This window comes from Phaenicophaeus curvirostris, chromosome 3, assembly GCF_032191515.1.
Source record: "Phaenicophaeus curvirostris isolate KB17595 chromosome 3, BPBGC_Pcur_1.0, whole genome shotgun sequence".
Classification (NCBI taxonomy): domain Eukaryota; kingdom Metazoa; phylum Chordata; class Aves; order Cuculiformes; family Cuculidae; genus Phaenicophaeus; species Phaenicophaeus curvirostris.
This window is the reverse complement of record NC_091394.1, coordinates 90,809,356-90,831,928: the sequence shown is the minus strand read 5'-3', so window position 1 is coordinate 90,831,928 and position 22,573 is coordinate 90,809,356. Positions and strand designations below refer to the sequence as shown.

The following is a 22,573-nucleotide window of genomic DNA, read 5'->3' as shown; positions in this document are numbered from 1 at the left end:
AACATTGAAGATTTTTTGGTTCAAAAGAGAAGTATTATTACCAGGAAAGTGGGAGGAAGAAGTTGCAGGATTCACCACTGGATAAATTCTCCTTTGGTCAAGATCAAGTCTCATTCAAACCAGAGAGAACAGGAACAAGAGATCAAGTGAAGGATGAGAGATGGGGAATGAAAACCCCCTTACTGACCTTTGTTCAATATGTATAATAATATCAATAATATCACTATACTTGGAGACCTTATGATGCTTTCAGATCCGTATTGTGAAAAATTCAGCTGGTATGACCCACCATGAGATCCCATGAGAATAAACAGATAAAATTGCAGAGATCATGGACTGATGCTTACTGAGCTGAAATTTCCATCCACAGAAACATCTGTGCAAGAGGCTACTAAATCATCTGTGCTCACTGCACGCAGGTAGAAATGAGTACATGATGTACCAGACAGTGGAAAACAAGTTCCCGTGATTAGTACAGATGACATGGAGTTACTGATAACTTTATGGGGAATACAGAAAGCTTAGCTTTTTTATAAGGCCATGGCAGTATAAAAGAATCTTAACTGCTGTATATGAAAATCAGACCCTTTTTTTTAAAAAAAATGAGGGTCATTACATAAATTATTTTTATAAAAGTAATTTTGACAGACATAGGGAACACTGAAGAGATGGTAAAAGCTGCACCCCTCCTCATCAGTGACTGTGCACAGTGTGAAAAGTCTGACAGGACAAAACTCAAGGAGTTAAAAGGAAGTATTTATAGTGTTAAAAACTTAAGAGCTAGGAACAGTAGCATTTAGGGAAGGGAAACAGGACTTGAAGATGCATCCAGACAGCAAGAGGTTGTATATAGGTTCTGACCAAGTGCCAACCATCTGGAAATCTCTGAAAACAGGACTGTAGGGATACTAGGATTTATGGGAAGTGAATGCATGCTGTTAACACACTGAGGCTGCAGAGTCAAGAGTCTTACATAGTCAGGAGACAAACCACAAAACTTCCCTGCAAGTTAAAGTCATATAAAATGGTTAAGGGAGTGTGGTGGGGAAACACAAACACAAAATAAACTGAGTGCCCATGTTGTCAGAAAGAGGAAAAAGGAACTGAATGCCTTCTTCCTCCTCTCCCACCAAGTTCTAGTGACATCTCATCACATTAGCAACAGGACAGAAACAGTGCTATAGCGTATGCTATTGCCAGCAGTTAAGTTCTCTGTCTTCACTATATACGTGAGTCTAGAAAACATTCCCATTACATTTCTCTGAGTGCTATAAACTGATTCACACGAACAAGTGCATATCAAAATAATCTAATACAGGATCAGGGATCTGAAGATAAGGCATAAAACAATTCACAGCACAGAGCAGATGCTGCTTTGAATCACTTTCTCAAGAAATTCATTATTGAATTCCCTGGGAACACATTACCTTCTTAATCTGTTTTCTTCCTAAAGCTGATATCAAGCTTTTGGCCATATCACAGGATATCAATATAAAAAAAAAATGCCTCTTAAATGCCCCTTCAATGGATTTAATTACACATTTTGTCACTGTGTTTTAGTTTGTTCTGAAAAGAAACTCTAAAAGGAAATGTTAAGTTCTTTGCAACAGTAATACCCAATGTCTTGAAAGAGAAGCAAGCAGCAGAATGCTAAGCATCTACTTCTGAGCATTTTTTCTTCTGACTCAAATGCAAAAATCCACAGAATAAGAACACACATAAATATACTCACAGAGGAAGACTAAAGGCTTTTAAATAAAATCAGTAAATTCAATAGAAAAGTAGATGCAAGCTCTGGAGTTCAGACACATAGGACCACTCAGAACATGACTGGAAGGGACTCTATGCCTGTGCACATTGAGTAGACAACAAGCCAGAGACATGGTGACCCATAAGCTAGAGAAATAATGAATCACTGTAAGATCTTATTAAACATTAAAATGAGAACAAAGCAAAAAACGTTGCCAAATTTATGGTGAGATTACTTAGCAGGAGTGTGATGATTAGCTAGAGGCCTCCTTTTCCCAAGCTTTGCTGAGCTTATCTGCCCCAAATCCCTGGAACAAGGCCAGCCTAAGTGAAGGAATTTACTAGCTCAATATGTGGAGAAGAGACACTGCTTGCCAAAACATGTATGCAAAGACCCCTTACACAGATGATACTGGAAATCATGAGGGCTAAAACTATGGGGATAGAAGAAACCAGTAAACAAATATGGAATTTGTTTTCTAGGTGATAGTCAGGACCCTGAAGTAGATTGAAGTACAGGTTTTGTAAGCAGAAAGGAGGAGGCAATAAATTGAGTACATTCAATGTACTTGTCAGCAGATGTACTAGATCCAGGATACTCCTGTGCTGAGTTTTTTATGACCTGTTACAGGAGACAGGCCTTGCAAATAGTTTACAGTCTACCAAAAGGAGAATGAAGGAAAGAAGTATCCTCTTTCTTTGACATCTTGAAAGCTGAGAGTTAGTGATATTCTTACCCAGGTCCTCAGCTCAATCTCAGTGGAAGTCAGGTGTGCAATGCAGCACAATACCTGAGCCTAATAGATATGCAAAAGGACATTAGAAGTCCACAAACTGAATGCCAGCTAGCACGAAACTAATTTCTTAAAGCTGGCCCCAATCTGAGTACTTCATATGAAACTATAACATATCTAGGGAAAATAGACATGTTGAAAATAGACACCATCACTATCTCAAAGAGAACATCTAATAAAACATGGAAAACCATGAAATGTTTTTATATTAGTATTCATTTTCTGAATGCTGTAATTAATTTCACCTGAGCAACAGGCCCAACCAACCAACAAATTAACCTGCAATCTTTTTAAGAAAGGGGAAAAAAATCCTGCTTCCAGGACAAGTCTATCAAGAGGGCAATGTTTTGGAGTACGCAGACATTTGAGAGTCAATTCTTCCAATTAAAGAATCATAGAATCATAGAATAACCAGGTTGGAAGAGACCCACCGGATCATCGAGTCCAACCACTCCTATCAAACACTAAACCATGCCCCTTAGCACCTCTCCAGGCTAAACAACCCCAGCTCTCTCAGCCGTTCCTCATAAGACCTGCTCTCCAGCCCCCTCACCAGCTTCATTGCTCTTCTCTGGACTCGTTCCAGAGCCTCAACATCCTTCTTGTGGTGAGGGGCCCAGAACTGAACACAGGATTCGAGGAGCGGTCTCACCAGTGCCGAGTACAGAGGGAGAATAACCTCCCTGGACCTGCTGGTCACACTGGTCATGCAGAAGAACTTCTTTTTTCTCAGTGAATGTAGAAGCTACTAAGTTCTTACACAACCAAGAGGATATGTGATCAGCTTTCCCCTAGAAAATGCCAGAAATAGAAAAGCCCTGTCACAAGATATACACAGATTTATTTATCTAGGAATGTAGCTGGAGAGAGGAGGAGAGTGGGAGGAAATCAGTTTTTATTGGGATTTGGAGATGCCAACGCAGTAGGACATCGTTACAAATGAGACTACTAAAATGAGATGGTGTAAGAAGCTTGCTTCTAAGAGGAGTTGCTTAAGAGAAAGGAAGTTTCTTTCTAATACAGACTACATATCCATGCTGTTATTGCACATGGATGCACCTTGTGTGCTTCTCAAAGTCACTACAAAGGATAAATAGCATCCAGAACAGTTTGACTAAAATATGAATGCCGTAAAAGAACATTGAAGCTAATCAGTGTCAGATGATTTGCAGTCAAATTAATTCAGAGCCAGTCAACAAATAAAAACTACTGACAATCAAATGTATATTCACAAAGGCCCCAAAAATGTGCCTAAGCAAATCATCAGCTCACTGTCCAGTGTCATAAAAGATTGCAGGAAAAAGACAATGTTTCTCCATTTTCTTTACGTAAGGGGAACAGTTATCTGACAACAAGCATATTCCTCATCCTGGATATACTTGCAGCTCCACACACCACCAGCAGAGAAATTTCACTCAGGATGCCACAGCCAGATGCAGCCAGATCCCTATCGATGTGTGTGATGCCACCAATACCATCAATTAAATAGCTCCAGCAGAATGAAAACAGACACAGATATGATGAAGATTTAGGTCTGGTATGAAGAGCTGGAATACTCTTGGCATGTAATTTATCCCAAGAATTCCAGTAGACACTTTCTCATCTCATGCAATAAAAATTCTGTTTACAGAATTTTGGTACACTGGTCTTCTGCTGATGCCTTTGCTGGGGAATTTATTTGCTGAATTTTAACTGTTTTCAGTTACACTTTGAAGGTATTATTACTTTCTCCTTTAGGAACCCAATAGCAGAAAGTGTGGGCTGCAAAAGAGAGAAGTGTTTTCACCTAAAGCAAGAGGAAATCCTGTTCTTTCTGAATAAAGTGTTAAACCACAACAGGATGTGAAATATGTGGCGATGTGCAGAAAAGAAGGAGAGAAAAAAAAAAAGGCTGCTTTGGACAGAGACAAGAGGGGAAATTTTCTTTAAGGAGAGAAACCAGTGATGCTGAAACAACACAATTGCAAGATCTGAAGGGTTAAACTGTCTATTTACTGAGCCATCGAATAGGCAACACAGCTGTATCAACAGGAAAGTGGAATCTGGAGTCAGAAGTGCATTTTTTAACTTGTCCTTTTCATTCTCAAATCTACCAAAGAGATTAACAGTTGAGATTTAATACAAAAAAAAAGACCTTGACTGTGTAGGTTCTGCAGCAGTGAAGTACAGAGAGGGGAATGAGCAGGCTCCATTGTGCTGGCAGCTGAACAGCGCTTATCAGCAACAGCATCCACTTTCCAGGCCACCACGAAGACATAAAGCCTATTCAAGGTTGAAGTAAGTCTCGCATGATGGGAATTTACTGGCTTGAGGATGACTGCCAGGCTCTAAGGTCGAGCTAAGCCAGAAGCAGCCAAAACACTGTAGACCAGACCTCCTGTGACTGTCCATCTCTCAACATACACACCCACATTTTGCCTTATCTCTAGGTCACTTTTCTGCTCTCTGTACTACTCTCCTTGGCTATTTAACCTACAAAGTTGTAATTTCAATTTCCTATTTCTCCATTTTTTTTCAGCCAAGCTCACAGCTTCAGGAGTGTCTTAAGTCTCACTGGTTTCAATTTGGATTCAGACACAAAGCAGAGAAAAATAAAGAAATATCAGAACACATATGTGGATGTAGTCTGAGGATACTGACCCTATAAAGAGCTCCCATTAGCTTTCCAAGAAAACAGTTGAATTCAGGATTTTGATTGTAACACACAAGGGCTTTTCTCCCCACCCCTGCCCTCTCCACCTTTCTGTTACAGAAAATACCTGCTAATGTACTGTGAAAGCCTAGGATAACATGCATTTTCTGAAATCCCTCTAGCTCATCAGGACAATAGAAAAAGGCAGAGAATACATTTGGCTTTATCAGAAGATGAGTAAAAATATGTCAGTTTGGCTACTCACATGTCATTTGTGGGATCCTGCCTGCTCAGCCTCTATTACTGGGAAATACAAACACACAAGCAAGGAAACCTTTTATACAGAACCTGATGCAAAATGAGAACAAGCAACACTGATTTTCCAAATGCACTCATTTTTTTTTTAAGCCAACAACCAATAATTTCAAGCCTGCTATGAACTGCACTGTGAATGAGGGCAGTTTAGTGTTCACCCAGGGCTCTGAGGAGACCTTGCAGCAATCTTCTAGTACCAGAAGGGGGCTACAAGAAAGCAGGGGAGGGACTTTTTACAAAGGCTTGTAGCCATAGGATGGGGCCTTGGGCAGCCTGATCTAGTAGGAGATGTCCCTGCCTGTGGAAGGGGGGTTGAAACTAGATGATCTTTAAGGGCCCTTCCAACCCAAACTATTCCGATTCTATGACCCTTCAGGACCACTGTCTCACACCCCATATTCAAAGACGCCATAAAAATTAACCCTCCAAAAGAAGCCAACAGATACTGTCTGCCTTTTTAATGGCTTTTCAGAAGAGGATGCCTGGGGTTTACATTCATTCTGCTACATTTTTGTCTTATTTTTCATCTTTAAGACTGATTTAGAGCCAGATCCTGTATTTTTTCAGATCATTACCCAGTTCAGTGTATATGTTGATCTATCATTTCATGCAGTAGATCTTAAGCGTATCAGATAATCCACTCAGGTAGTAGTTTGAGGAAAAAAAAATGTGTGAAAACTGTAGGAAATATGCATAATTTAAACTTTAATAGCATTAAACGGAAATAATCACAAAATAGCATGAGATTAAAAGATACAAAAAAACACTGGGGTTTTCCCCAGGCACAGGCTGAAAATCCAAGGCAAGGCAGCAGGTGCGTTCATAACATTAAGATCATTCAGAATGATTACTAGTCAATATCTCATATTGATTTGCTTGACATTAGTTAGAAAGGAATAGAAGAATGGTTTTGTTCCACAACAGTGCTTCTTCAGAACAGAACATGGGGTTCGTGAATAAATTCCCATCCACCAATGCTCTGAGATCATACCTGCATGACCATTACATTGCAAAACAGTTTTGCAGCAGGCATTTGATCATCTCATACTCTGGAGACCCATATGAAGAGGAGAACATCTGAGTTTGTGGGTGCATGGGCAATGGGGTCACTGGTCCTGGTTGAACTGCCTTGGCCAGTCCCACCCACACTGTAGCCCCAAGAAACAATGTGCCCCTGATGCTGACAGGGTAACAACACGGGGTGCTCTCACCCATATTTTGGCTGCTCGTAGCAGTAGCTGAATAGAGCATCAAGGATGAGGAGCCAGCAGGATCACAGGGAGATACAGCCAAGGGGAGCCTGGAGAAAATACCACCCATGTAAGTCTCCCATGTGAGGCTTGAGAGGTGGGCTGATCCAAACAACTTTTCCAAAGGGCATTCACTTTTTTAGCAAGAATCACTACAGGGCAGCAGTCAGCAGAGTGATGGCTACAGACAGCATCTTTTCCCATATGTTCTGAAAATGAAGGAGGGGGTGGTGATGAGTCCCTGAAGAAGGGGAACAGGCTGTTCTGAAGAACTGGCCCAAAACCAGCAAAAGAGCAAACTCAGAAGAGGCCGGAGCTAGCTTTCAAGCCAACCTAAGGTTTGCACAATAAACACTACTCCAGACACACTTGAAGCCCAGATTCTGTTTTAATAAGCAACAGAAAGCCCCTAAAAGCATCTGTAACTTCCCTCCTATTCCCAACAAGAGCTGACCCATTGCAAATAAGGAAGGAAGAAAAAGAGAGAAGCCAGTGGATTTGCCTTCAGCTTTTACAAGTCTTTGGGAACAAAAGCACTGCTTTCAAATTAAATACAGTGGAAACTACAAGTTGGGAAACTAGAACACCTCCTGGCACAAAATCATGAAGAAAAAAGAAAAAGAGTGAAGTCATTAGTATAGGAAAATTATGTATTGTGCTGGAGAATGAATCCTCCTGCCCCTTAAGTCAGTGGAAACAGAACTGAAATAAAGGGCTTTGGTAAAAAAACTGCCAGAAAATGAACTTAAAATAACTGGTGCAAGCAGTAAATGTGAAGGTTTATATACTCAGAGGTATCAGCTCTCTGGATGGGAATGCACAAACAGCACTTGCAGGGGCAAGCAGACCATGTCACAGGCTGCTTCTAGGAGAGATTGCTCATGGTGGAAAGCAGTACCTTTTGTGACTAGGAAATTGTTGAATAACTCAATTCTAATGTGGGTCCCAAGGGCTGAAGTGACTGTCCCAAAGGCAGACAGGATGTCTGTGGCAGAGCCAAAAATAGCAGCTAGATTTCTTGTTCCTACACTGTAACCATACCATGATCCCTCCTCCTACACACAGCTAATAAATTACATTGTTTAGTTCTTACTGGATGCGAAAAAGAAATCGTTCCACTAAGCAGACTCTGTCAATTCAGGAAAGTCATGTAAATGTGAAACATTTTATCTTTCAGCCATCGCATTCACCTGATGCCTGCAAAAGGGCAAAACTCTTTCAGCAGTTCATAAAGTGATGCAACTGTGCAAAGTAATTAAGTGGGTTATGCTGTGGTACCTGCTGGGACACAGCTCTAAAACAAACAGATAACAAAACTCTTGTTTCTGATCCAGAGGTCTGCTGACACCATGAATAGCATGAAATACCAAAAACAAAACCCCAAACAACCAAACCCCAACCCCCTTGCTTAAGCCAAGGTATTGCTGCATCTCCACCAAAACCCACTGACACTGGGAGTCCTGGAGTGTGGCACTGAAACACTTCGGCAGGTTACAAGGAGAAAGTTGCTTAGACTTCATGCCCATCAGCACCCATATTGCCTCCCAAAAACTACATCATGCAAATGCTGTCACATTCTAAACAACCTAAACAACTCCAAAGTGGAAAGTGGCAGCATCTCAGCTTTTCAGCTGTCAACACTGCTGCTTTCATACACAAAGGAAGATATTGGCTATGTGCTTTGTCTCCAGGAGGATGAAGATGTATCATGTATGATACTTGGCTTGTATCAAAAATGGTGTGACCAGCAGGTCCAGGGAGGTTGTTCTCCCTCTGTACTTGTACTCACCTCTCTCACTCTGTACTCTCTCTCTCATTCGCTCCTCGAATACTGTGTTCAGTTCTGGGCCCCTCACCACAAGAAGGATGTTGAGGCTCTAGAGTGAGTCCAGAGAAGAGCAACAAAGCTGGTGAAGGGGCTGGAGAACAGGCCTTATGAGGAGCGGCTGAGAGAGCTGGGGTTGTTTAGCCTGGAGAAGAGGAGGCTGAGGGGAGACCTCATTGCTCTCTACAACTACCTGAAAGGAGGTTGTAGAGAGGAGGGTGCTGGCCTCCTCTCCCAAGTGACAGGGGACAGGACAAGAGGGAATGGCCTCAAGCTCCACCAGGGGAGATTTAGGCTGGACATTAGGAAAAAGTTTTTCACAGAAAGGGTCATTGGGCACTGCCCAGGGAGGTGGTTGGGTCACCTTCCCTGGAGGTGTTTAAGGCACGGGTGGACGAGGTGCTAAGGGGCATGGTTTAGTGTTTGATAGGAATGGTTGGACTCGATGATCCGGTGGGTCTCTTCCAACCTGATTATTCTATGATTCTATGATTCTATGAAGATAAATTTCTCATTACGTGGGTGCTGACATTTTTGCTTGTCTCTGCACAACTAGCGTTGGCTGCCTGGAGCCCACAATAAGCCAAGCAGAAGTGGGAGCTTTTCGCAGAGCTGAAACGCAGGCACAAGTTTGGTCTCTGAAGCCACCGACACGCGAGGGCAGTGTTGGTGCACAAATGACAAGGCTGTGGTGCTCCCTCGCAGCCCTGCACAGCACCCAGCTTCTGCAGAGCATCCCCACCTGGGCCAAGGCTGCTCCACAGGCACCATTTGTGCCAGAAAAAAAACACGTTTGGGAAGTGTATGCGGAGGGAGGTCTTAAGCCAGAATATTTATATTCACACAGCACCCACTGCAGAGGCAGTTTTTCTAAGAAAGGTTCCCTTTTATTTTACAAGGTGAACAATAAAACCAGGATCAACACATTTATGGTCATACAGTCACAAGGGAATGAGACAAATGCAGTTCTTTAATTACTCCTCTATAAAATGGTACAATCATCAAGGAGGCAGGGGTTTTAAAGGGATCTTAACTGTGCTCCTGTCACATACATTCATTCCTCTAAACAAATACTCTATCTTCTCAGATGATACTCTGGAAAGCATTTTAATATTGCTGGGAGGCTGGCGGGAAACAGTCAGAAATGTAGCATGAACATCTCCTCAAGTGCAAACAGACTGCCTGTATGATATGCATGGATCAACTGACACAAAACATAAAAATACAGGGGCAACATGGGCATATGTGAACATGCATTATATGTATGTCTATGTAAATCACACAGAATTAAGCATATGAACTAAAAGAAGCAGAAGGTTCTTATCTGAGCCTGAAACCAGGCATGTAATGCATTGTTCCACTGCAAACTCAGGAGCTCACCCACACCCAGGCAGCTTTGGTGGGTGAGGAATTCACCAGCCTGCACCGGCTCAATCACACCACCTCTTTGGGGAACCCCAGTGCACCGAGGAAGCTAAGTACAGTTTTTGACACAAAATCTGGAAAAATAAGTCAAGTGACCCTCAGAAATCCACTACCTCATAGACATCAGCTTGTAGCTTCTCTGACCCTTACATATTTTTAAATGTAATTTTAAATATATATGCTTGGCACTCTAATAAAAAAGTGAATATTAATAGCTACTGATCTCCATAAACGAAGTACAATGGTAGATAACAATGATGTAATCATATAAATGAACTACAGTAATTGCAATACCTAGGGCCGAATATGAAAGAATAAAAAGAAGCCAAGTGAATTTGCTTTCATTCTCATATAATACAGTATATCAGCCCACACACAGATGCTATAGGTATGACCTAGTCCTCCAAGACTAAGATCCAACAGGAAATATTGCCAGCAGTGCTTATAAATATATCACCTGCTGAATGGCCAGAATAGTTAATGGAATCTGGATATTTTCCTAATTAATTTTCCACCCTTTTTTTCTCATAAAACTGTAACCAAATAGTTTTATAGTGTAATCCACTTGCAGATTCTCAGCACTGGCTACAGTTTTTGTGGTTTGGTCCTTCCTTGCTAAACAGCTAAAAAGACCCAGCTGTTACTCTAAACCCAAGGAATTCATAGTCTGTGGGGAGCCAAGTACATTTACCAGCCATTCAGAGGAGCACTTAATTCCCCCCATATGGATTTTCATGTCTCTACCTTCTTATCAGTCCAGATACAGAAGGTTCCCTTTTTCATAGCAGATATAAGGTGGTGAACATGCATGTGAGTTGTAGTCTGCTTGATCATAATACACATCCAGGAATATTTTGGTGGGCTTTAAAATCCAGAAAGGAGATCCACAAGTCTAAAAAACAGAGATGCAGAGTGACCTTTTGCACTACAAATGCAAGAATGACAAAGACACCATTTATCAGGTATGGCAGTGAAAAGATCATAGAATCATAGAATCATCAGGTTGGAAAAGACCCATCAGATGCAAGTGTTCAGAGCACAGTCACAAAATGCTTTAAGATAGCAATGGCATTTTAGGGGGGAGTTACCAGTCTCTCTGCAGAGCTCTGGTGTATTAGTCATCTGCCTGGTGCAAGAAGGCTGGCCCCTTCATGGAGTAAAACAAATTCATCAGAGTCACTGCTTCAGGTGCTTAGTGTTGCCCCCAAATGGCACTAAACTGGTTTTCAGCAAAGCCATGCTACCTTTTTTTGCTCTATAATATTCCTTTCACAGGTCAAGTATGGCTTTACTGTGTTCTTTCCATTTTATATATCTACTACATATAGTAGTTCCATGCTTCTATGTCTAATGTAGCTACTAACTCTGTCAAGTTAGACAGCTGCATGCTAGAGATGTAATAATCAACATAACACTTTATATCCACTTGAAGCCTTTCACTGGAGATTTGGTCCAGAGAAAAGGAGGCTGAGGGGACACATCACTCTTTACAACTACATGAAAGGAGGTTGTAGCAAGGTGGGTGTTGATCTCTTCTCCCAGGTAACAACCAGTAGGACAAGAGGAAGTGCTCTCAAGTTGTGCCAAAGGAGGTTTAGATTGGATATTAGGAAAAATTATTACACTGAAAGCGTTGTCAAGCATTCAAACAGGCTGCCCAGGGAAGTGGTTTTGTCACCATCCCTGCAAGTATTTAAAAGATGTGTAGATGTCTGTGGAAAGGCTGTGGATGTAGTCTTCTTGGACTCCAGAAAAGCCTTTGACACAGTTTCTCACAGCGTTTTGCTTGAGAAACTGTCAGCCTCTGGGCTGGACAGGCGCACACTCTCCTGGGTGGAAAACTGGTTGGCTGGCCGGGCCCAGAGAGTGGTGGGAAATGGTGTGAAATCCAGCTGGAGGCCAGTGACAAGTGGGGTTCCCCAGGGCTCAGTGCTGGGTCCAGCCCTGTTCAATGTCTTTATCAATGACCTGGATGAAGGCATCGAGGGCACCCTTAGCAAGTTTGCGGACGACACAAAGCTGGGTGGAAGTGTGGATCTGCTGGAGGGAAGGGAGGCTCTGCAAAGGGATCTGGACAGGCTGGACTGCTGGGCAGAGTCCAATGGCATGAGGTTTAACAAGGCCAAGTGCTGGGTCCTGCACTTGGGGCACAACAACCCTATGCAGTGCTACAGACTAGGAGAAGTCTGTCTAGAAAGCTGCCTGGAGGAGAGGGACCTGGGGGTGTTGGTTGACAACCGACTGACCATGAGCCAGCAGTGTGCCCAGGTGGCCAAGAAGGCCAATGGCATCTTGGCTTGTATCAGAAACGGCGTGACCAGCAGGTCCAGGAATGTTATTCTCCCTCTGTACTCGGCACTGGTGCGAATACTGTGTTCAGTTCTGGGCCCATCACCACAAGAAGGATGTTGAGGCTCTGGAGCGAGTCCAGAAAAGAGCAGCAAAGCTGGTGGAGGAGCTGGAGTACAAGTCTTATGAGGAGCGGCTGAGAGAGCTGGGGTTGTTTAGCCTGGAGAAGAGGAGGCTGAGGGGAGACCTCATTGCTCTCTACAACTACCTGAAAGGAGGTTGTAGAGAGGAGGGTGCTGGCCTCTTTTCCCAAGTGACAGGGACAGGACAAGGGGGAAAGGCCTCAAGCTCCGCCAAGGGAGTTTCAGACTAGATATCAGGAAGAAATTTTTCACGGAAAGGGTCATTGGGCACTGGAACAGGCTGCCCAGGGATGTGGTTGAGTCACCATCTCTGGAGATATTTAAAAGACATGTAGACGAGGTGCTCAGGGACATGGTTTAGTGGCAGATTGGAATGGTTGGGTTCAATGACTCAAGAGGTCTTTTCCAACCTGGTGATTCTATGATTCTATGTGATGCTTATGGACATGGTTTAGTGGTGGATTTGGCATTGTTAGGCTTATTGCTGGAATTGATGAACTTAAAGGTCTTTTCCAACCTAAATGATTGTATTATTTCAGTACGCTAGGAAAGGAAAGGACAGGTTCACCTTGAGTTGACTAGGAGTTTGTTTGAGCTCTAAGTAAAAGGTATAAAAGCAGCCAAAGCATTAAAGGTATTGTGAGTTCTGTTCATCTGAGTGTCAGTGAACTGCTGGACCAAGTGACCTTGCTATGCTGTCCCATCACCAAGGATGAGATATTTTTTCTTATAACTCATTCTGAAACTGCAAGGCAAGCTCTGAGGGAAGGTCATTTTGCAGGGCTGGAATTGCTCCATGACCACAAAACTCTAACTGTGTACATGTCCAGCAACATCAGGATCCAGGAGACTCACGACCCTCCATGGATGATGCATATGCCCACGATTATTTCTACAAATACCTCTCAGGTTCCCCTTTGGGCTGACCACATGCCATCCTCGAGTTCATGAAACTTGGCCTTCCAAGTTGCTCATACCTCATTTGCTTTATAGGTTAAGTAGAATGACAGACTAAGTCTAATAAAACAGACGTGGGAGACACTGAGAAAGAGAAGAGGAACACAGAGATGACCACACAGTCCTGGAATGCATTACCAGCCCAAGTATTAGAAATTCATTATTTAAATTGTGCTTAGCTTAAGTGTTATCTTCTTCCATAGCTGTTTCAGTCCAAAGGCTCTCCTTTCCTTCCCCATCCACAAGAGGAATTACTTGTGGAGCAGAGCCAGCTGTTGGCTCCCATGGAGGTAAAAATGCTTTTCCTTCCTTCTGCTTTTCCATATCTAGCCCAGAAGCAAGGATTACACGTCAAAGCCCAGCAGTAGTCTGTTAGAAGGCACAAGGGATTAAGAGGACTCTAGAAGCTTCCCCCAGGATGCCAGAACAAGCTGCAGCCAAGAGGGAAATAAAAAAGGTTTCAGTATGGATGAAATAAAGAAACACCAATGGAGGTACCTCCCAGAGTGGGAAGACAACCAGGGTGCAGGAGAACTAGTGATCCTCACCCACAGCCAGGAAATCCAGAGAACATTTGCACAGAACTGCTAAAGCAGCAGAGTCAAAATCCCTTGACCTAGGTATGTACCTGTAAAAATAGAGTCCTGTGATTACCCTGCTAACCTGTGGCAATGGGAGGCTGAAGGTAACTCATCCCAGGATGCAGCAAAACTTGGATGGGACAAAACTTCGAAGAGGGAGTGATGGAGGATTAGGTGATGTAAGCCCAGTCCAAGAAACTGTGCCTGAATTCATGGTGGACACAAGAACACAGAAAGAAAACATATGGGTAGACTTAGTTTGGGGCCATCACTGCCAAGCCAACGGCTGTCAGTAAGAGTTTCTATTTAATAGAAACGGAAAATTCTGCTTTTAATATAAACACCCAAAGAATGATGATAGTTGAGCTGTGTTTTAGGAAAGCAAAGGGAGAATCCAGGGGAACAGTTTAATCCAAGGGAGCCTACCTGCAGTTCTCAGTGACAAATCTGAAAGACTGAGGAAGCCTTACTTTGCTTTCTGATCTACAACATGAGATACTGTCAGGATTGATATTCAAGTTTATCTTCAACTGAAGCTGTGGGCATTCATCTTTCACCAGGCCACAGCTGCCAGTGTTCACATACAGGATACTATTTCTTCTTTTAAAAACAGATTCATTTCCACTTGTGCATGAGAGCCAGGGCTGTCCAGACAGAAATGTTCAAGACCTCTATGGGACACTGAAACCATCCAAAAAGAGCAGTTCTTCATAAACTGAGCCCTGCCAGAATGCTACAGCAACTCTTAACATCCCAACGTGGGAGCCTAGAGCTTCTGAAAAAAAAAGAAGTCATTTGTCCCATGTGGGTATGGAGGACTGCTGAAATTTTTGACTGATGTCATTTCGTAGCACTTGAGGGAAGGTAAGGGAAGCTAAGCATACACAAGCCTTTCAAAGGACAGATACCCAGTATTATCACGTAAATCTCATGCTTTTGCTAAAGCCCACAGTTATCATTTTTAACTAATGCCTTTCCCTAGAGAAGCTCCACTAACAGAATACTTGCAGTGCAGGCAGGACTGTCACAGTGTGAAACGGGGAGAGGACCTGCCCGAGGCGACAGAAACAGGCAGTGGCACAACTGCAAGGAGGGTGAGGGAGCCAGGTCCTGTCCCCAGCTCTGTTTTGGTGAACGCTGGCAAAAAGACTGTTGCACACTCTCAGCTGATGGCTCTCAAAGCACATTTAGACACTGACAGGGGAAGTTATGAAGATGTGTAAAACCCTGCTGCTTTCAGCAAAAATTCTGTGTGTGTGTTTGTGTTCTTAGGAAGTATCCTTTCTTCATCAGAAATAGACTTGGATTTGAACCTCTGATCCATCTGAAGCACGTTCAGTGCTACTTTCAAGATTTTGCCTTGGAATGGTTTCATTCTGCAAGTGGATTTGTGCAGAGGGACTGCAAAACGAAAGACCAGCTTTGGGAAAGCCCCAGAAATGATCCAGTCATACCTTTAGGGATTATGTCTGCCAGCTGTGAGCCACAAGATACTCATATGCACAACTGAAGGTTCAGCTGCTATAACCAGAGTAATTCTAATTGACATTTACAATATGAAAGTGGAGGATAGAAGCCTCTCTAAAGAGAAGTGCATTGACCCTGTCTCTGATAACCAGATGGTGTCAAGCAACAAGGAATGGTGGGAAGGTTAGAGGGACAAGACACATCCACTTTGAGCCCATGTTGCCTAAGGTTGTCTGTGCATTATTATTCACGTTGCAAGCCTGTAGCCTTCTGTTAAGAAGCACTCAGTCGACAAGCCTCTGCTCACCTTCCTTAGAGAGCCATGGGATTTTTTCAGGCAAGAATGAGGTGTCTGGAACCTTCAGCATTAGACTATATATGAGCTGCTAGCAAAGCAAATACGTAAATGAATAAAGCAATCTGTAGCCTTTTGTTTTTTTCTTTTTTTCTCTTTTTTTTGGTTCAAGTCTGGTCAGAATGTGGTTTCACCTGGAATAGCCCAAAGAAATGTGATCATGTTTTCCTGCCACCAAAACCAAAATTCTTGACCTCACATCTGTGCCAATAAGTCTTATAAAAAAGAGAAGTTTAAACTCCACATTATGGTTCTCAAACCGCTTTCCACACAGCCTGAGGCTGCCCCTGATCTTGGGTCATTATTAGTGACTATTTAGTGAAATTAATGCTCACAAAGGAAATGGTACCTATATAAAACTGTCATCAAACATCTCTCTGCTTCTTCCCTCCCACTAAAGGCAAAAGCCTGGTGATAGTGTGCTGTGACTGCCATCACATCAAATAAAAGTGTCAATACCTGTCTACTAGTTGATACTATTTACTCTTTCACCTGTTGATTACCACAATCATTAAAGGAAAAGTCTGCAGATTAGTGTTCATCTCTGTTCCATGCACCACCCATTCCTCTACTTCAAAAGCTTTAGAAACTTCCAATGCTCTTCTTCCTATACTCATTATGTACAAAGTGCAGAATTGCTTTTCTAATGATCAGCCTTCATTGGGATATTTTGTCCTGCTTAAATAAGGACTCTCTTATCTGCTGGGTCATCAGGACTAAAGGTTGAAGATCCTGGCTCTGATTCCTCAATGTGCAGCACTGAAAGGGGACAGCACATTCCTTGCTGCAAAATTCCTTGCTGCACTGATGAGTCAGGCACTGAGGAATCTCAACCTAGTTGACAGGACTGCACTCCCATGGTGTCTGTCCTTACATCTATGAAAGAAGTATTTTAAGAAGTATTGGAAAACTTAACGCCCCAAATTCCTACTATTTTTCTCTTCCCAGGCCAATCACCTTTGCAATTATGCCTTAATTAAAACGAAACTCATTGATAAAACTCAGTTGCTGCCTGCAGCTCAATACAGAACTGGAGGACAGGTGACAGGTGCCCTTTGAGACCTGCCTGACCTTCCCATACCAACTCCTCTGCCTTTCTCTTTGCAACAACTGTGTATATTCCAGATAAATTCCAGATAGTCAACCCTCCTCTTGGAGTATATTTTTCCATCTGTATTTCCTCGTATATGTGAATGGTGACAAGCCCACAGTGGGATTATAGATTCTTGCCTGTGCACAGTGACCTGCCAGTAATACCACTCTGTGGATGCCTCTGCACGGAAAGATCTTCCATACTATTGTGAAGATGCCATCAAAGATGCAACACAACAGACAATGAGGGGGGCAGTGTCAGAGCTTTATGAGCATTCATCTTTTATGACTTAGCTAAGACATCTCTCATGAGTAGGGTGGCCAGGCCAGCTAAATACTCACAATATTCCACACCAATCACAATATCCCTTGCTCCTTCAGTCATCCTACCCTAAACACACCTAACTAAGCCTGCTCTTCTCCCAGAAGTTCTTTAAGTATTACATAGGCTAATACTGCCTCCCAGTTGCTCTTTCCGGCCCCCTCTCATCCCTCCATGCTTTACATCCCTGTTCCCTTGCTCCCTTATGCATGTCAGACAGAAATCTGCCCTTCATCAGTCTACCAACCCCACATTCCACTCTAGTTCAGGTATGGAGAAAACCGACAGCAATTCAGGTTATTACTTGAGAGAAATTGTTCCAACTCAATGGTTTCTAAGCACAACCTTCTAAGGTCCAACTCTGCAGGTTTGTTCAGGAGGTGACAATATCCCTGGGACGATCCAGAGAGACACAGCTTTGCTTGCCCCGTTCAATGAAGAGCTTGAACTAAATCAGTCAAGACTCAGGACTCCTTTCAGGGTACTTTTGACATGCTTTCAAACACTTTTAGATACTCTTTAAACCGAATATGTTGCCAGAAATATTTGGATTGCACCCACTTGCTCACCTCTACTGCAAGCTCATATGTATGCATGTACTCACACGTCCTTTCATACTACAGCAGCTTTTTCATACAAACAGGGAGTATGAAGGGAATCTGAGACAACCACTGTAAAATTTTCAAGGCTTGCACAGATCTCCTCTAGTAACACTATTTGTGCTGGGATGGGGGGAGGAGGGTTTCCTCTGCATGACTTTTGATTTGTTCAACAAAAATCAACTAAGGTGAATTAACTTACCTCAGAGAGCCTAAGAGATGCATTTTATTTGTTTGCTTTTAGTTCTGTGTTTTGGTTTGTGTCATATTTTTTGCTAGAAGTGGCACCATTATCAGTCCATCTCCACATTCACGCAGGGCTTATCGCGTTATCATCTGCTTTCACGCAGGTGCGCCTAGCGTACTGTGCCATGCCTGCTACTTTCTTGATTTAAAGCCTCGCCTTATCTCACAACACACAAGCCAATCCCTGATGCCAGCAGCCATGCAAAGCTAACCCCCCCCCCGCGCAAAGCAGTTGTTGTTACCCCCTTTCCGAACAGACGAGATGCTCAGACATCGCTTCACACGTGTCTGGCTAGGGGAATGCTGCAAGTCAGGCAGCTCAAGAGCATCCCTCAGATCTCTTGTACCTCTCTTTGGGGTCCCCAGGGATGCCCGATCCCCCCGTCCAACGTCGCCTCCGGGTGTGGGGATGAGGGTGAGGGATACAACAGGTCCCTCTGGGAACAGACACTCCTGGCACCCACTGTCGCGGTGGTCACCCCCCTCGGTAGAGCAGCTCTCAGCAAGCACCTCTCTTCCCTGGGGATTTCACGCAAGCCGCACGCACCGTGAAGGGAAAAGCAAAACACACGCATCTCCTCAAACAAGCGGGTTTCCTGCACAAGTTTCTCCAAAGGGGGAGGGGAAGGAAAGCAGCTACTGCCTGCGTGGATCGGGCAGCTCCAGAGATCGGGAGAGGGGGAAACAAACCCGTGCTCCTCTGCTGGTGAGCACCTGCCCCGCCGGCTCCGCTCCCGCTCCCGCGCCGGCACCGGCACCGGCGCTGCCCCTCGGGGACCGGCCCTGCCCCTCCGGCCCGCTCCCCCGGCAGCCTCACCCTGCCTGCTTCGGGCAGGAACGGGTCATCTTGTCCTACTTCTTTCCACAATACAAGCGGGACAAATAAAAGGAGGGGGAAAAAAGTAAACAAAGTGCTCACTACTGATTTCTGTGCAGGTCCATCCGGATGCTAAGCAGAGATGGATTCATTCAGAGACGCTTCTGCACCCTCTCCCTTCTCCTTCCCTTTCCCTTTCCCTTTCCCTTTCCCTTTCCCTTTCCCTTTCCCTTTCCCTCTCCCTTTCCCTTTCTCTTTCCCTCTCCTTTCCCTCTTCCTCACCTTTCCCTTTCCTCACCTTTCCCCTTCCCCTTCCCCTTCCCCTTCCCCTTCCCCTTCCCCTTCCCCTTTCTCCCTCTTTCCCTCTCCTTCTTCCCCCCTTCGCCCCTTCCCTCCTTTCCCACTTGTCCCCTTTCCCTTCCCCTTTCCTCCTTTCCTTCCCTTCCCGGCTCACCTTTCCCTCCCTTTCCCTCCCTTTCCTTTCCTCCCTGGCTCACTTTCCCCTCTCTGCTCTCACATCTCTCACCCCCTCAAAGCTCACTGGTACCCATGCACCACACTCGGCTCTCCCAGCCCGCTGTGCACTAAATCCAAGTGTGTTTGCAGAAGTCTCTCCTGTAGTTTCCAAACTCACCTGCAAAATGCTGCTTGTTGCTAGAATCCAGGGCAAAAGCCACCTCATCCCTGGAAGCCGGGATTAAATACATTGATTGAACCCAGATTTAGAGCCGTTTTGAACAAGAACACCACTTTGGGGAATGCAGAGCAATCCTGAACTGGCAACCTACCCTAGGCAGTCTGCCTTTTTCTCTTGGCTCTTTGGGGATTTTATTAAAGACAGATCTGACGTCAGGGAGAAGGACAAGCCCTGCATTTTTCCTCTGAAGAAACTTTTCCTGCCTTCACGTCTTCATTTTTGTGTGTGGTGTTGTCCCACCTCCTGCATTGCTGTTAGCCAAAGGGCTCTTAAAGGGAAAGCTGCAGCACTGTGGTCCCTCGCACTGCAATTTCATCACTGCAACAAAATGCTCAGGGCTTACACCTTGTGTTGCTCGTGGCATGCAGAGTCTTGCAGTTTAGCTAGTATGACAAGAAACATTTGATCTGGCTTTGCTGATTGTGGTTAATGACCTGACACGTATACAAATACGCACAGATGTTTAATTTATTTTCTTTTGAAAAGAGTGGCTTAATTTGAAGTACAGAAGGGTGTTTGTCCTGAAGTGTACCCCATGGGAAGCACTCCAATGGCTCCCCCTGGACCCTCCTTTTTACAGAGTAACCCACATGATTAATGAAAGGAACGGCGTACTATTCCCTGCCATGCTACGCATCCCTTCGATGGTTTTGGTGGAGTGTATCAAGGTATGCATCAGCTCCTGGACCAAGCCATATTTCTATCCTGTGTCAGTAGTGGGCATAACAAATATTGCCCAAGTACACAGGAGTGGAAACCCCACCCTGAACAGAGGTAAATTTTCTTATCACCTGTATCCCTGTTAATATAATGATTTTGGCTGGCTCATCTCTGATGTGGTTTTCTGCTTTTACCTACACACAGGCGCAGTATTTTCCCTCACCTCTCTAAATCTGAATTTCAAAGAATTTATAGTTTCTATCATCTTTAAACTGAAATAGAATAATATAAGGCAAATTCCCTTACAGAGAGAAGAGAAAGCATATTAAACAATATTACAGATCTTAAACTCAAGAAGGAGTGAGACATGGGCTAAAAGAGGTGTGAAGTTAAATACAGAAGTAGTCAAACCTTCCTGCTTGGCAGGCTGGGCAGTGATGTGCAGGTGAACACTGATGGGCAAACTAGAACAGAGATGGTGTCTTAACCTCTGTTTGGCCTCTGCTTCCTTCTGTAACTCTGGTGTGCCAAGTCAGATTGGGGTGAGCCAGTCCCAGCCGAACCTCCAGCAGCAATCCCAGATCTCCAGGGCTGTTGGCGCTGCGGTGAGGTTTGCTCTCCAGACCTGGCATGTCTGACTGGTCAAAGCTGTGGCTGACGGCAGGTGAAGAGGGGAGAGCAAGGAAGCTGTATCCAATAACATGTGTTCTTCCAGTGATTTTCATCTTTTCATGCTGTGCAATGTGACATTGGCAGTTTGGTGGTTTTACACCAACTGGGACAGGGACCAGATTTTTATGTGATAGCTTGGACACGTGTCTGCCCTGGGAAATAATTCAGCCAGAGCTTGGCTGCAAACTGGATAAAGTGCCACCTTCTCCCTCCTCCAGCACATTCACCCCTACCACAGCCCCTTCCCAGGTCATACCATCCTGAAGACCAGGTTGGGATTGTAGTTTCTGTCAGGATCCTCCAAGGCTGTGTCTGTTCTCCTTCCTTTATATCCTTCCCTTCCTTTCCACACTTCCTCCATTCATTCCACCTCTCTCTATTTCAACATTTATCTCCACCCACATCTGTCACCAGCACACATTATTCCTCCTAAATCATCAACCCTCAGTCATGGGGACTCTCTTTCTCTGCTGAGGAATCTAGAAAAGCCTGCTATCTTCATGTCATCTGCAGTGGAATTCATCTGCATGTGTCCATCACTCCATGCCTGATTTTGGGGTCCAAATCCCTGAATATTTTTTTTTTTAAGTGAAAAGAGCATTTTGAGAGTGTAATCCTCTTACCTAGGTGAGATGTCCTCTTGATTAGCCTAGCGTAATAGGGTCAGATGTAAAGTGAGCGGCTAACGCCTCATACAGGTTGTGCTTGCTGGCTTGGAGCTGACAGGGCCATGCTAGCAGCCCTAGCAAAAGCAGCTTTGTAAATGAGTGAGGGGCAAGAGTTCAAAGCTCCTGGATTGTTAGATTATGAAATCAAGGGAAAGAACTCTTTATAAATGACATTAGAAATGGCAGTGTGTTGGGGTTTGGTTTTCCCAAAAAACATTTGGTTTTCTCACTCTCTTTTGACTATTTCTGCTGTGTATTTCGTTCCCCTCAGTGAATTCCTTAGCTAATGCTGTGGTTAAGCATGTCAGCAAGGATGGAGTCTGAGATGTGGGCCTCTGGCTGCTTGCACCTCCACAACTCATTTCATATTGGCCATGGGAGTCTGTCATGCAGTGACCACAAGCCAGACACTGTCTTAGTTCGGACGAGACAGGGTTCACAGAGTGAGCCTGCAGCTCCAGGGCAGGGGTGCTGAGGTATCCAGCTGCCTCAGCAGCCTTTCTGATAATGAATCCTGTGTGGATATGGCACATCAGTGAACCTACAATTGCTACTGGGTGTAAGGCCATTTCATTACTTCTCAAATAATAGGTACATTCAGGTTCTTCTTTAACTCAGTGATGGCAGCAGTCCACACCTTGGCTTCTCCTTCTGAGGGCTTTTGGTTCCTCTAAACATGCTAGTGGTAAAAAGAATTCATTGTAATCCTGTCTCACCCTAACTTAATCCTTGTATTGACACCAATAAATGAAAGCTCTAAAAACCCTTCTGTCTAGTTCAAACACTTAAACTCTATTTAAGATCTTCAAGTGATGGAAAATCCACTTCATGTTTTGGTGAGTTCAGTTAGATCCACTACTAAAGTTTGTGCCATATTTTCAGTCTGAGTTTTCTAGTTTCATCTTTTTGCCAATGTCTGCCTGTCTGATGAGAATTCAGTACATTCTTAGAACATATAGATGTATAGTTCAGTAAATCACTGCTGCCTCTTCTCTTCAATAAAATAATGAAGCCCCAT

The 22,573-nt window shown here is 43.9% G+C and overlaps 1 protein-coding gene across 1 annotated transcript in view; it reads right to left on the bottom strand.

Annotated features, from left to right (window-relative positions):
* CCN4 (cellular communication network factor 4) overlaps positions 1 to 19,764 on the bottom strand; it is a 35,682-nt gene extending 15,918 nt beyond the window's left edge. The window contains exon 1 of the mRNA XM_069854682.1: positions 19,493 to 19,764. Coding sequence (XP_069710783.1) covers positions 19,493 to 19,540 — 48 coding nt within the window. The 5' untranslated portion in view covers positions 19,541 to 19,764. The remainder of the gene's footprint in view (positions 1 to 19,492) is intronic.
* Between the last annotated feature and the right edge of the window lie 2,809 nt (positions 19,765 to 22,573).